Source organism: Notolabrus celidotus, chromosome 1 (genome assembly GCF_009762535.1).
Source record: "Notolabrus celidotus isolate fNotCel1 chromosome 1, fNotCel1.pri, whole genome shotgun sequence".
Classification (NCBI taxonomy): Eukaryota; Metazoa; Chordata; class Actinopteri; order Labriformes; family Labridae; genus Notolabrus; species Notolabrus celidotus.
In genome coordinates, this window is record NC_048272.1 from 24,197,638 (window position 1) to 24,211,983 (window position 14,346).

Genomic DNA, 14,346 nt, shown 5'->3' on the forward strand with positions numbered 1-14,346 from the left:
CAAACATGATAATGATAATAAGGGAATAATAAATATATATATTATAATAATAATGAACAGTACAACCAAAAAGGAAGACAAACATAAGAAAACAAGCTAAATAAACAAAAATAAATAATTATAAATATTTTTAGATAGCTTAAAAAAAACCCATCTGGTCCCGACCCACACTTTGGGAACCCCTGCTCTACTGTGCCTCTTCAACTTAGAAAGACTCAACAATGACATCAAGCTTTTCAAGAAATGTCAGAAGCAGATGACATCAGAGAGCACTAATGTGACATCACAGGACATGGTCTTATTAAAAGATAATGACAAATAGGGTTGCAAAATTACGGGAAATTTCAAAGTTGGAAACTTTCCATGGGAATTAACTGGAGTTTATGGGAATAAACGGGAATAAACCAGGAATTTACTAAATTGAAGGTTGGCTCTTAATAGGGAAATTAAATATAGTTGGGGGAAATATATTTTAGCATAATCCTGACTAAAACAACCAGATTTCATGCAAGAAGATGATTTTTTATTTGCATGTTGAATGGGACTTTTTTGGAGGGAGAGGGGCTCTTTTCATTTAACATTTTGAATGGGACTTTGTTGAGATTGCATTTTTGTTAATTTTTAAATGGGTTGGGTCAGGGGATGAGTAATATTTAACTCAACATTCATGTTTTTGTTCTTCAATGAAATAATTGATTGTTAGATCAAATATTTCACACTTGATTAAGTTCTACTTAAAATACATCTGTTTTAATTGTATTATTTTGGATGGATGTCTGCTTATAACAAAACAAATATTTATGCCTTGATATGATACCTTTCCATTAAATTACCCTCAATTCCCATAATTCCCATGGAAAGTTTCCAATTTGGAATCTTTCCAAAATTCCCCAGCTTAACTTCCCATGGAAATCTACCGAGAACTTTACCTTTGCAACCCTAATGACAAACTTATAATCCTACCTATGCTGTAGCTAACTCTTACAACTGTTAAAGATGAAGGAAATGTGTTAGGAAAAGAAATGAATCAAATGCTTTATCTGCTCTGTGTGAGAGCGAGGCCTGTTACTGTTGCTGTTTTTACTTCCCATTTCTTTATAAACATTGATTTACAGCATTATATGTTGTTATCATCTTTCATTTCCCTGGAATGCTTCAGTAGCTATACATGATAACATAGCTTTATCTTATCAGTCTTATGGTCATACATGTATATATGTAAAGCAGTGTGTCTGTGTCTATTTTATACAGTCTATGGTCTGTGTACAAGCAAAATGTCTCTTTGCGTGTTAACAAAGTCACACGCAGTGTTTGCATGTTCTTTCTACGTCTACTTGTCCTGGCAGCCAATTTAAATGCTAAGTATACTAACTAAAATTGCTTGAAAATCATTTATGTGTGTCCTGTCTGTCATTGCTGCAGGGTACCTCTGTAAACCTGAGGACAATATTTATAACATCGACTTTGTACGCTTTAAGATCAGGGACCTGGAGACTGGCACTGTCCTGTTTGAAATAGCCAAGCCCCCTCATGCAGGTATTGTATATAAGCAATGCAAAGGGAAATGTTGACCATGCAGAATCTCGCCCATCATCACATCATGTTACTTGAACCTAAAAGGTCTTCTGTGTGGAATATTTGAATCCTTTTGGTCGTAGATGATGATGAGGAGAATAGAGAGGCCGACGCCAGCGCAGGACGATTTGTACGCTACCAATTCACTCCAGCTTTCCTGCGCCTCAGGACCGTGGGAGCTACGTGAGTGACTCACACATCACCTACGCTCACCTAAGGAACACACTCACCTGTTCCATGCACAAACCATGGAACAATTGCAACACTTTCTGTGTCTATTTATGACTTCAATAACATTATGATTACACGAGAACAGACCCACAGCACTGTTTTTAGCATCTCAGCCTCCCTGCTCTCTGTGTTATTCAATCAGGGTAGAATTCACGGTTGGAAACCGGCCTCTAAACAACTTCCGCATGATCGAGAGGCACTACTTCCGTGAACACCTGCTGAAGAGCTTTGACTTTGACTTTGGCTTCTGTATCCCAAACAGCCGAAACACCTGTGAGCACATCTATGAGTTCCCTCAACTGTCTGAGAGCCTGGGTGAGTAATCTTTTACTAACCCTTAACTTTTTTAAACTTCCTTTAATACCATTATGATGAAAAATATTATTTTCAAGTAGTAAGTGTATATTATGTGTTTTCTGGCTGTTTGAACCCATGACAACTTTTTTCTTCAGTGCAATCTGTGCACCATGCACATTGTGAAACAACAGATTGATATTTCAATTCAATTTCTCAATTCAATTTTGCTTTATTGGCATGAACAAAGACATGTTATTGCCAAAGCACATAAATTCATACACATACATTATATGTATTCATTACATATTATATTCATTACATTATTATTATTAATTATTATTATTATTATTAGTATTAATTATTATTATTATTATTATTATTATTATTATTATTATTATTATATTATTATTTCCTTGACAGAGATTTGCGATTCTTTCCTTGTCATGTGTCACAGAGGAACACGTGATTGACCTGCATTAGCTACAAAATCTTTGCTCTTTATGCCACTCTTATTACATTCACCGTTTTTCATAGAGTTGCATGTTGCATTTATGGTGTGGGTAGGAATCTTTTAACCAAATTATAGCCCCAATTTTTGCATTTCTTTGACACTTAAGGATTTTATAAGGGTGTGAAATCATGAAGGTGGCAACTGTAGTTCTGTCTATATGTTGAAAAGCTTCTCTTATTGCTAAAACCCTTGAAAAATAGGGGAAAACTACTCCAAATGTTCACACTAGACTGGAATATCTCATTCGATTATGAGCATATTATCAATGAAAAATAGGGTTTTTATAGATTATTTCAAAATCTTAAATGATGGGTTCCTTTTTGAAATCTATGCTGATGCCATACCTTCACACCATCTGTTTCTTGAGTCATTGGTTGCTGTAGCGATTCCTCCACCCTAATCCATTGTAATCATCAAGACATAATTTCCTTGTGCAGTGTTATTGTAAGACATGGCAAAATCTACTATCTTTGTGACATGAAAAAAAAACACTCCTTTGAGTTCAGCTATTTGAGCAGTCAAGCCATATCATGTAGGTTTCTTTTTCCTGATATCCCCTCTGTGTGTCCCAGCGTTAATCTACAAACAAACAACAAACAGTTTCCCCTTCCAGTGGGTTCAGCAGGAAAATACCTCTCAGTGGAAAACACAGAAAGCTGTATCTTTTTAAAGTATCAAACTTTAGATGACAGTTGCTTGACCTGGAAAATTCAATGTACTGCATCTCTATTTAGCTCAAGCTGATCTGACCGGGCTGTAAACATGTTTATTTCTGCTGTAAAGATCTGCTTTTTCCCATTCATGTGTATGTGGTTGCTGGTACTTCCGGAGCCAGCCTCAAGCGGATCCTCGATGAACTGCAGTTTTTAGCACTTCCACATTGGACTCATATTTTTAGACCGGAGATGGCCGCTTGGTTCCAAAGCAAGAACAGCAGGGAGTGAAGGGAGGATCAATACAAAATAATTGTTTCAGTGTACTTAAAGTGCATGTGAGAATCATAGCAAGGCCGCTATAAATACATCGGAAACTTTGCTTTCGTGCTATTAAATAAAAAGTGTTATGTAATGACAGCTATGTTTTCTAAATATGGTTGTATTCTTATCCTGATTGAATTTATATGAAGCACAAATAGCTGCATATTAAATTATGTTCTTATTATGGAGGTACATTAGCTTTTTCTTCTGAGAAACAGAGCCACCAAACATTTTGACCTTTAAAGTGTTCAATCAATACAACTATAATAAGTACAGTCCTTATCATTTATGGGTTTTTAAACATTTCCTTTACTATATCAGTTTTAAGTGCATGGAAGCCAAAAAACTTTTGTTTGCATCACTGACATGCTTTGTTGTCTGTTTTCCAGTCCGTCAGATGGTGGAGTGTCCTTATGAGACCCGGTCAGACAGCTTCTATTTCGTGGAGAACAGACTGGTCATGCACAACAAGGCAGACTATGCTTACAACGGAGGACAGTGATATCTGCCTGCAAGCATGCAAACACACACAAAAACACACATGTACCCACATTTACAGATACACATAGACACATGCATGCACATAGCTGATCGTACATGCAGTTCTTCCACTCATACATGCACAAGCAGCTACTGATCCGGTTGAATTGCTGCATACATTTCTAAAGATGAACTGTCAGTCATCGGGATTATTATAACAGGGTGTGTTTGATATTAAAGGAGGCGTTCTCTGTCATAATAACAGAAGTATCTATTTAGAAAAGAGTTCAAAAAGGGTAAATGTATCTGCATTTAATTATGAACAGATGTGTTTTATTCCAAAAAAGGACATATCACTCTAGTGGCCATGTGTTGTGTGTCTCAAACAGACCAAATGGTTATTACTGAGTCCCTCTTGGCAATTTTAAAAGTGTCCTACCACCCCCTCGACACACACACATCCACATAGACACACACACAAATATGCTCAATCCCCAAATGACACACATAGTGTTTACGCAGTGTGTCAGAAGCAGCTGTTCTCAGAGCTACCGCCTCCACAATCCACTCCAGACAATATTGGGGGAGAAAGGGAGAAACCATCCACAAAGACACTCCTGTCAAACACACATGGTCACTCCAGCATCTCCCTTCCCATCTCCCCCTCCTCAGTGGATCTCCTACATACACACAAGTACATAAACAACAGTACTGTATCAGGTTTTGATCAAAGGGTTTTTAAGATCTCTGATAGAGTAGGTAAAGATGAACTAGGAAACATGTGCAACCAATCAAAGACTGCAATTTCTTGTATTGAAAAGTTAAAAAATTTAATTTCAAGCCAAAAAATTCCCACGAGTACAGAAGCCCTAAGCGTCCGTACATTTCATTTATGACGTGTAATTTCCAACTGTTTTTTTTAGATATCAACTTATTTTTTAAAATTTCTCTCGATAACAAAGCTTGTTTTCTGGTGATAAGATTATAATTTTCTGGTGATCTAGAAAACAAAACAAAGGGCTGGTCATAGTGATAGGCCAGACCAAGATATGCCATTCTGCCGTTGTCCACACTAATAAGGTTAAGCCTATTTCTGTTTGTTTTGTGCTTTTGGAACTCTGGGTAAGTGTGTTATGATTATCTGACACTGAGAATTCTTAAGAAAACTACTGAAACGGACTCGTTATCATGGTAAAATAGAGTAAATAAACAGTATAGACGCATGTCTGTTTAGGACATCCATACATAAGTTTTAAGAAGGGGCAAAAACTGTTTGATAACATGAATCATTTGATGGTGAAAACAAAAAATACAACATTTGTAAGAAATTGTGGTTTTCATTGTAAAAAAGAAAAGAAGAGGTGTTCTCGGCCTACTAGAAGAGTTACCTTCTTGTAGAGTCTCAATACACATCCTTGGTCCCCATCTGAGGTTTTAAATTGCATTTTTTTTAATCATAAGTCTTTCACGCCTGTCTTAAAACATAAAAATCAAGTTGGAATATGTTTGGAAACTGAGTGGTCTTTCTTCTAGCTAGATAGTGTTCTTTCTACTTGTACTTTGTAAACTTTGGTGTTCAGGGTTAAAGATGGTGTTTGTAAAAAAAATCTATATATACTTTGTAAAAAGTGATTGAAAAATAAATGTACATTTTCTGATACAGGATATGTTATGTTTGTGTTATTCCTGAGGGGAGTAAACAGTTAAAGGATATTAACTTTGGTGAAGGACAAAAACTGAAATACCACTAGGCGGCCACTAGGAGGAGTTATATCATAATTAGTCTATAAATGGAGGCCACTGCTCTCAGTTTGGCTTCATGTTCGATTTTTTTTCCTGCAGTGTTTTTATTATTACTCTGGGTTGTGTTACCATTACTATCTGATATTTGCTTTGAACTTTACATGAGGTCATGATCTGAACATTTATACTTCTCTACGGCTTTGGTTTCACTGCAGATAGATCATAACACTGATCATATCATTCTAATTCCACGCCATTACTTTATCTACAAACCACATGTGATGGGCTAGCTTAGCAGCCAATACATTTTGATTTTTTTCAGAATTGTTACACTTTGATCATCCATCTATTGGAGTCTTTTTGGGTTTAAACCAAAATCTGATCCTCTCTCTCTGTTTATTCTGTCCCTGGCTATTTCTCACTATCTCTGTGTTCATCTCTTGATCTCTCTCAGCCTCTCTTAGTTTCCAGCTCTCATTCCCCAAAAATCTCATGGTCTTTTCTCCCTTGCCTCGCCGTTTTCTGTTTCTCTCTCCACACCTATGCAGCTCTCCCTCCCTCACTCTCCCGCTCTGTTTTTCCCTTTTCTTTCCTCCTGTCTCACCTGGTAACCAGACCTCTGGAGAGGAGTGTTGAGTTTCCACTTTCCCAGAGAAGAGGACAATCTGAGCCACACATAGACCCACAATAGACCCCCTCTGCTCTGCCTTCTCTTTACTCTGTCACTGCACAGGTACACACATACACACACACAGAAATATGCATTACAATTAGTAAGAATACATACAACCTCTGCTTGCTTTTAGCCCTTTCCTGTTCACCTCTGCATAGGGTTCTTTTACATTTATGAATAACTTTTTTGATCTTATCACCAAATAAATCGTCTATTTAGCCCCTGCCTCATTTCTGTCTGTGTTAGCGCTGTCTTTTACATTTGTCAAAAACATTTCCTGGTGATATCAAAGTGGTGGTGTGAGATAATTAGCCACTTTCTGTAATTCTAACTGATCAGCAAGGTCTTCAAAAAAGCAAAAATATTGGGATTCTTTATTTTATAATCTATATTAAGGCTATGAAACTGTGAAGTGATCAAAACTTTAAAATACTTCAACTTGTTACTTTGCAGTTCTAAATATTATTATTTTTGACAGTGTATTGAAGCAGTGTTAAGCTGTGCCCTTGGCATCCACACAATATCACTTATGTCAGGGGTTCCCAAAGTTCTCAGCCTGTGACCCCCAAAATATTGGTGCCAAAGAGTTGTGACCCCCACTGTCCCTCAAAGTGATTTAATGTGTCTTCATTTATCTGGTATGCAAAAAATTAGCCTCCCTATATGAGCATGTGTCTGTGTTTCCTGTGCCGTTATGAATTAACCTACTGCTACTGATGCTTCTGATAATTAACTGTTCACTAGCTCTAAACTTAGGAGTCATTTGGCAAAAAGAAAGGCAGAAAACTCATTGCATTTTCTATTTTCAAGGTTTTATTTCAATTTTAGCTACTATTTTTGTTTTTTCCATTTTAAAAATAATTTTTTTTAACTAGAATGGGTGAAATGTATTATTTTTAGATAACTGTAAAATGAAACATTCTAGAGGACATCTCACGACCACACTTTGGCAACTCCTGACTTATGTAGTCTCAGCTACGTGCTAGCATATAAGCAAAGGGTTGCCTTTTTGCACATCCAGGGCAGCAGACACAGAGCATGTTAACATTTGTTTCAAGAGTTATTTTTTGACCACCTTTTTTGAATAATGTAAGTCCAACTTGCTCTCTCTAATTTGCCCACCACATCATTTACAATGTTCATCAGCAAGGTGCTAACTTAGTCTATGCATTTTAATTCCAGGCAGTTAGCATATACGGAGCTAATCTTCACTTTTTTCATTTTAACAGCTGCCTGTTGTGAATAATATCTAACCTAATGAGAGTAGTGAGATAAAAATCATAGAATGAATGAGTTCTATTTGATGTCTAAACAAAATATTGAGATGGAATACATTCAAATTATCAGTACAGTAGATACAAAGGAATCAGCATAATTGGATTTGTTGAAAATATAATACAGTGGTTATCTAAAAAATATTGCTGACTGTAGCTTTAACAGTGAGGGCTTAAACAAAGTAAGTATAGTTTACCATTATTGTAGATTTCTTTTTATTACCACTGTACTTTCCTAAATGACAGGAAAGAAAACAAAAAGCTTTGCAAACCTTATGTTTTATCATCAAATGCCTCAAACAACCTTTGGACATTGAAAACTTTACATCTCAAAGTAAAGCACCATTTTAAAGGGCATCAAAATTAATGGTGTGAAGATCTGATGTGTCAGTTGCTGATTAGAGCACAAAGCAGGACACAATTGAGAGCTCATAAATCAATAACCACAGCCTTCCATCAGGCTGTTGGGCCTGCACACAGCAGCACGCACGTAACGCAGCTGTATTGTCCTGAACCACGTGTTGGTACCATAAAAATCCCAATATATCCAGTCTGAGTGTTTATAATGAGTGTAAGCACATGCACAGACACAAAGACGGCAATAAATACACTTTCCTGGAGATGATTTGTGTGTTCCCAGGCCTTGGTGGAATACATTTCAGCAGTCAGTCATGGATCGACAAACACGCACCGGAAACAACTGGACAGGTGGGATAAATCAGCCTCATTTTTCCCCTCCCCCCCTATACACACACTGTCTCACACACACACCAATCTGTGTGATTGGCTTTCCCATATATCCTGTTCGGTGAATCACACCAAGTTGAGATTAGAAGTGAGAAGTACTGGTTTGTTGAGGTCCCCCTGAAACACACATACACTCTCAATCTCTCTCTCTCTCTCTCTCTCTCTCTCTCTCTCTCTCTCTCACACACACACACATACACACACACACACACACACACACACACACACACACAAACACACACACACACAGCTGTACACTCAGGCAGGGACAGGGGGACAGTGGTCGCCTATAAATAGTAGCTAGGAATGGCGTTGATAGGTCCTGTGAAAAGAAATGGAGGGGGGAGTGGAAAAAGGATTAAAAGAGATACAGGGACGCACTGCTACTCAACTGATTTGTGTGTGTTTGTGCGTGTGTGTGTGCGCCTCTAAGATACTTAGAAGAGAGGTGGTATGGATTTCTCTCTGCCAACAAAACTCTGTTAGACCCCCCTTCCCTTGACAAAAACACATCACCCATCCACTTCCACCCTCACATTCACTGTACACTCATCCTCATCCTCCTTTCTTATCCTTTCTCCTCCTCACTCTCCCCTTCTCTTGCTTGTTCCCCTCCTCTGTCTTGCTCCGAGGCCCTGGTGTGAAGTCCATCATGTGTTAACACTGCATTACCCTCAGTACGTCATCCGACGAAGAGATGATGAGTCATGCCACAGTCCTGTCTTCTAGGTCGCCACTGCGATGGTCTCAGAGATGGTCGTGACTCCATCTGTATGTGTCATTATGTCATTTCCAGCAATCGTTTAGTGACATCAGCTCAGCCCTGGAAAGAGGTCAGGGCAGAGATAGAGGATGGTGTATGTAAATATGAAAAAACATCCACTCCAAAAAAACTGATTTGTCATCACTTCTTTTGAAAGACTTAAAGTGTAAGAGCTTTTTTTAAAAAAAAGTATGTGTCACTTCTAAATGAACACTTCTTTCTTTATTGAATGGATGCAGCAGTTAAACAACATGCCATTCAAAGCTGGGTAGATGTGACAGATGATAACAGATAATTAGTTATCAGGGAGAAAATAATGCACTCAGTACAACAGTGATGGATAGACGGGCCTTTAACAGACTGTGATTCTACTACCAATTTCCATGGTGGCAAGAGCAGTATTGACAATCTGTCTTTAAGTGTTAGGTCTCTGCTGATTTGTAACTAGATGCTTTTGTGTTCCTTCTCTGCTGTGTATGTGTGTGTGTGTTTCCCTGTGTTTGTCCGCCCAACTGTCTGTGTGGTATTACAACGTAGACCTCCTCTTCTGCTTACTCTCAGGGAGCAGACAGACAGAAATAGTCCTGTGTCATCCGGGTAAATAGGTTGCGGTCTGTTTGCGCTCTCAGGAAGCCCACAGCCGTCTTTTTGAAGCCTCTCGGAGCCTTCCACCAGCGTCAGTCCAGCTTGTTTTTGTGTGTGCGTACGATTAATAAAAGGTTAACACAACCCTCAGTCAACTTTTGAAGAGGCCTGGAAATCTCCCTCTCAATCTCTTCCTTCCTCTCCCTTTCTCTCCTCCCTTTGTCTCTCTCGCTCTGCCACACCTTCCCCCAGGGGATGGAGGGATTGTGATCGGAGAACGGAGGTGGGGCTGCTGGCGCAACCACAGGTGTGCTTCTCCTCTCTCATGTAATGATTTCTTTGGCTCACCACCTGCCAGGTGGAAAAAACACCCACAGCAAATGGAGCGCTTTAAAATGGCCTCCTGGCTTCCGCTTTGAAAGCCTCTTTGCCTTTCTTGTTTGTCTTACTACAAAACCATTCAATGTGTTCCTTTTTTATTAACCATTGCCTGAATTTATTCCAGTGAGCTCTTCCTGAAACTACTTGTTGCTGGTTTACGTTTTGCATCACATGCAAATGTTGTCTGAATCATACAGCTGACAGAGCCACAGCCATAAGCTTTTCAGATGGTCAAAATTTGCCTTTTCTTCCTCTCTGTTCACCTCCTCAACTCTCTTTCAGTCTGCCTCGAGGGTGGTGGAGTGCAGGTCCCAGGCCCTTGCTGGTCAAAGGTTACTTACAGACAAAAAAAGGGTTCCCACTCTGGGTCAGCTTTGGTCAAGGAAACAAAAGCAGTGAGGACTTGGATTGGACAAACTATCGCAGTGTTTCAAGGTGGCAGAGTGACAGCAAGATGGAAGGAGGGAGAGGGGGTAGAGCAAAAGTAAAAAGTGTAATGTGGGCATAGTGAAAAGCTGTAACATGGACCCCTCAAGCACACACAAAGGAACCACATTTGCTTTTTCATGTTTACAGGATTTGAAAATGCAAAAAAAACTTAGCCTTAGCCTCCCAAACAACTTAGCTACATCCGCTAAATAGCTTGACATCTTTTTCTCAACTGTCCACTTCAATCTTTTGTATTCATTGGGTTTAAATGTTCTTCTTTCAGCATTGTAATCAAAAGTTTTTTCGCTCAATCTACCCGTATCTTTTCACATGGCTGTAACTTGCCCTCTCCCCTCCCCCATGCCGCTGTCTTTCTCCTCTCTTTTTTATTCACTGCCATTGATCATGCATGCAGAAATTCAGCACGCCCAGCCATGGCACTAGCCAGGATAGGTTAGCTAGTGCAAGGCCCTGTCCTACATACTGTTCTCTCGTTATGGTCCACCAGGCCACAGTCACACCCTCCCCCTGATCTCCCTGCCTTGCCACACAAACACACACACAGACACACACACAACTACTCTTCTCAGGATATGCACAGATCATCATGTGGTCTTGGGAGATTTAACTCATTTTTGCCAAAAACGTTGTCAACGGCATAGCAACTTATTTATTTTTCTAAGTCAGACTTACATCTAAGTAACTTGTTTCACGCACATAAAAGTTTAATTTGAAGGGGCATGTGGTGCTATTGCAATAAGAGTATCCAAATTACAAGTAAACAAAAAAGGAAATCTCAGCTTCTTACATTTGATCTCACACACACAAACCAAAAAAGAAATCCTCAAAGTATACTTGACCTCAAATGCATCATTTTAATGCTGTGAGATTTTAGTTTTCTGGTGTATCAAAGTCCAAATTAAGCAAGCGCATTCCACATAACTGCTGGTGCACTTGTTTCACTTTTGTTCGAGCTGCTGAGGTATGTGACGAAAGTGCTCAGCTGACCAGGCTTGCCCCGGCCGAGAGAGAGCCTGACTTAGAAGCAATGCTGCTAATCTTCCACTTAGCTGGTTAGGACGGCTTGTCACATGGGATGAAAGAGAGAGAGAGAGAGTGAAGGAGTGGGTAAAATCAGGTTTAAATGAGGGTTAAACTGTGATTGGGTAGTGGATGAAGGGTGCAGTGTGTCAATCACAGCTGTTTTGGATGTGATGGATGAGGATGAGAGCTGGGCAGAAGGAACAGGTGGGCTGAGGGGTATGTGAGGGCTCGAAAAGACTGCGATGATTCATGGATGAAGAGTAAATCAAAAAGAGGGTAGCTTATAAGTACTGATAGACTTTTTGGATGTGAGATAAACATTGATGATGAAGACGATGACTCCCGGGGGAGACTTTGAACAAGCTAAGGTTAAGAATTAGTCAATACATGTGATGAATTAAAGCTCCTGTGAGAAACTTATGGTTTGTGTTGATTTCAGTGCCTCCAATTGACAAAACAGTACGTTTTTGATGATGGTCTTGTTGCATCTTTAGCTTTCAAAGAGGCATCTGTATTAATTTCGGTCTGTTTCATTAAGGGCAAAAAACTCAGGAGCACACATACATTATATTACATAACATTATCCTGGGTCACGTTACATTATGGTGATCATTGAGTCACATCACATGACATCTTATAAATGACCTCATATAACATTTCTTATTACATCATATACATCACAGAAATATGATATTAGATCATATAATTTACAGTCACATCACACATATATATGATGTCAGTTTACATCATATAATATCTTAAATATATAATATGCTGTAACTTCACATCATATTTGATCACATTATATTTAACCGTATTGGATCATCACATTAAATCATGTAGTGTGAAGTCACATCACACGACATCATACAATCATACACCACATTATATCAGGTCACATTTTTTGATTAAAACACCATATGACATCATCAAGGGTTTTGTTAGCTCATATAACATCACATCATGTAAAATCCAATCACATCTCATGTGCATTCACATTGCATTATCTGCCTATTTTTTATTCTTTTGTGTTTATAGTTGATGTTATTTTTGTTATTATTATTATTATATTTATATTTTTACTTTCATGCCTTATTCTTATGCCTTTGTACAAAAAGAGCACAGTTCACCAAAGACAAATTCCTTGTGTGTTCAAGCATACCTCGCCAATAAAGCTGATTCTGCTTCTGATTACATCTTAAAGGTTTACATCAAAGAACACACTGTAACATTACATCATATGACTTCACATAGATTCACATCACGTATTAATAATGATAATAATAATAACTGGTATTTATATTGCGCCTTTCAAGAAACCCAAGGTCGCTTGAATGCATTACAATAAAGGAAGTGGGGTCAGCCAATAACATCATGTAGTGTGGAGTCACATCAAGTGAGATTGTATAGATTACATCACAATACATCATACACCAGATCACAGAGCATCATATGAGAGCACATCAAATTACATCTTATTTAGTCTTAATATGGAAAAGTAAATAGTATAGTATAGTATAGTATAGTATAGTATAGTATAGTATAGTACAGTTTAGTATAGTACAGTACAGTATAGTATAGTATAGTATAGTTAGTTTATTACACATCCAATCACATCACACAAATTCTAATCACTATACACCATATTCTTAAAGGTCGAATCATATAACACGGTATACTTTAGATTAATTTCATAACATCAAAAAGGGCGATATCATATCAAATCTTAACCAGAAGGGTCACTTCAAAATATAATATATAGAGTCATATCACATCCCATTCAATAGGATAACATCCCATAACATAATATGCTATTGTGTCACATCAAATTAGATAATATAAGGCTATATCACACATGGTTGTATTAGATCACATCACATTGTATCATTTAAGATCACATCTAATAAGAAAAGATCACACCACATTACGTCATACCTCATAGAGACATAAGTCAAGTCTTAACATGAATAACCCCTTTAAAGTAAACAACCTCAGTGACCTCTAAGCAATGAATGACTTCATAAGCAGCCTGCTGCTTTATGTAATCTGCTGTCTGAATAAATGTGCTGGGAGCAAGTATCCTGGTTACAGATGTCTCATATCACCTGAGACACAACCTGGCGCTGTAGGACATCATTTTCCATCAGTTAGACTTAATATCCAGCTATGAAATTACTTAATATGGGGCAACTACCACTGATAAGCTGAATATCAGTCAGTAATAAGGCTATTTTGCAGAAAGAAATGCTGGTTCTGTATGGCTGGGTTAACATTCTCTTAATTATTTGTTTTTTTGGATTCAGGTCTGTTTGAATTTTAATGTTAGAGGATTGATTAGAAAAATAGCTGCTGTATCTCTAAACATTCAAATCGCTTTAATGGGCCATGCTGCTGTGATCCACCAATGACAAGGACGGCGGGGAAACACTACAGAGAGCGCCAGTGGCAGCATGAATAAAGGCAAGCAACGTGCAGGAGGGAGGAAGGGGAGGTGGGATGGAAGAGGGGGAGGTCCGTGGCCGAGGGTAGGCTACGGGAAAAAAACGAGGTAGGGGGCGGGGCCTGTCTCTGAGCGTGTATGCATGCATGTGTGCGTGTTTCCTCGCTCAACCCCTCCTCCTTTTAGCCACCCCACC

The 14,346-nt window shown here is 38.5% G+C and overlaps 1 protein-coding gene across 1 annotated transcript in view; it reads left to right on the plus strand.

The window, feature by feature from the left end:
• LOC117824804 (protein unc-119 homolog B-like) overlaps positions 1–5,731 on the plus strand; it is a 6,922-nt gene extending 1,191 nt beyond the window's left edge. Inside the window, 4 exon segments of the mRNA XM_034700669.1 lie at positions 1,423–1,536; positions 1,659–1,758; positions 1,949–2,121; positions 3,981–5,731. Of these exon segments, the coding sequence (XP_034556560.1) occupies positions 1,423–1,536; positions 1,659–1,758; positions 1,949–2,121; positions 3,981–4,093 (500 nt within the window). The 3' untranslated portion in view covers positions 4,094–5,731.
• Positions 5,732–14,346: the final 8,615 nt, after the last annotated feature.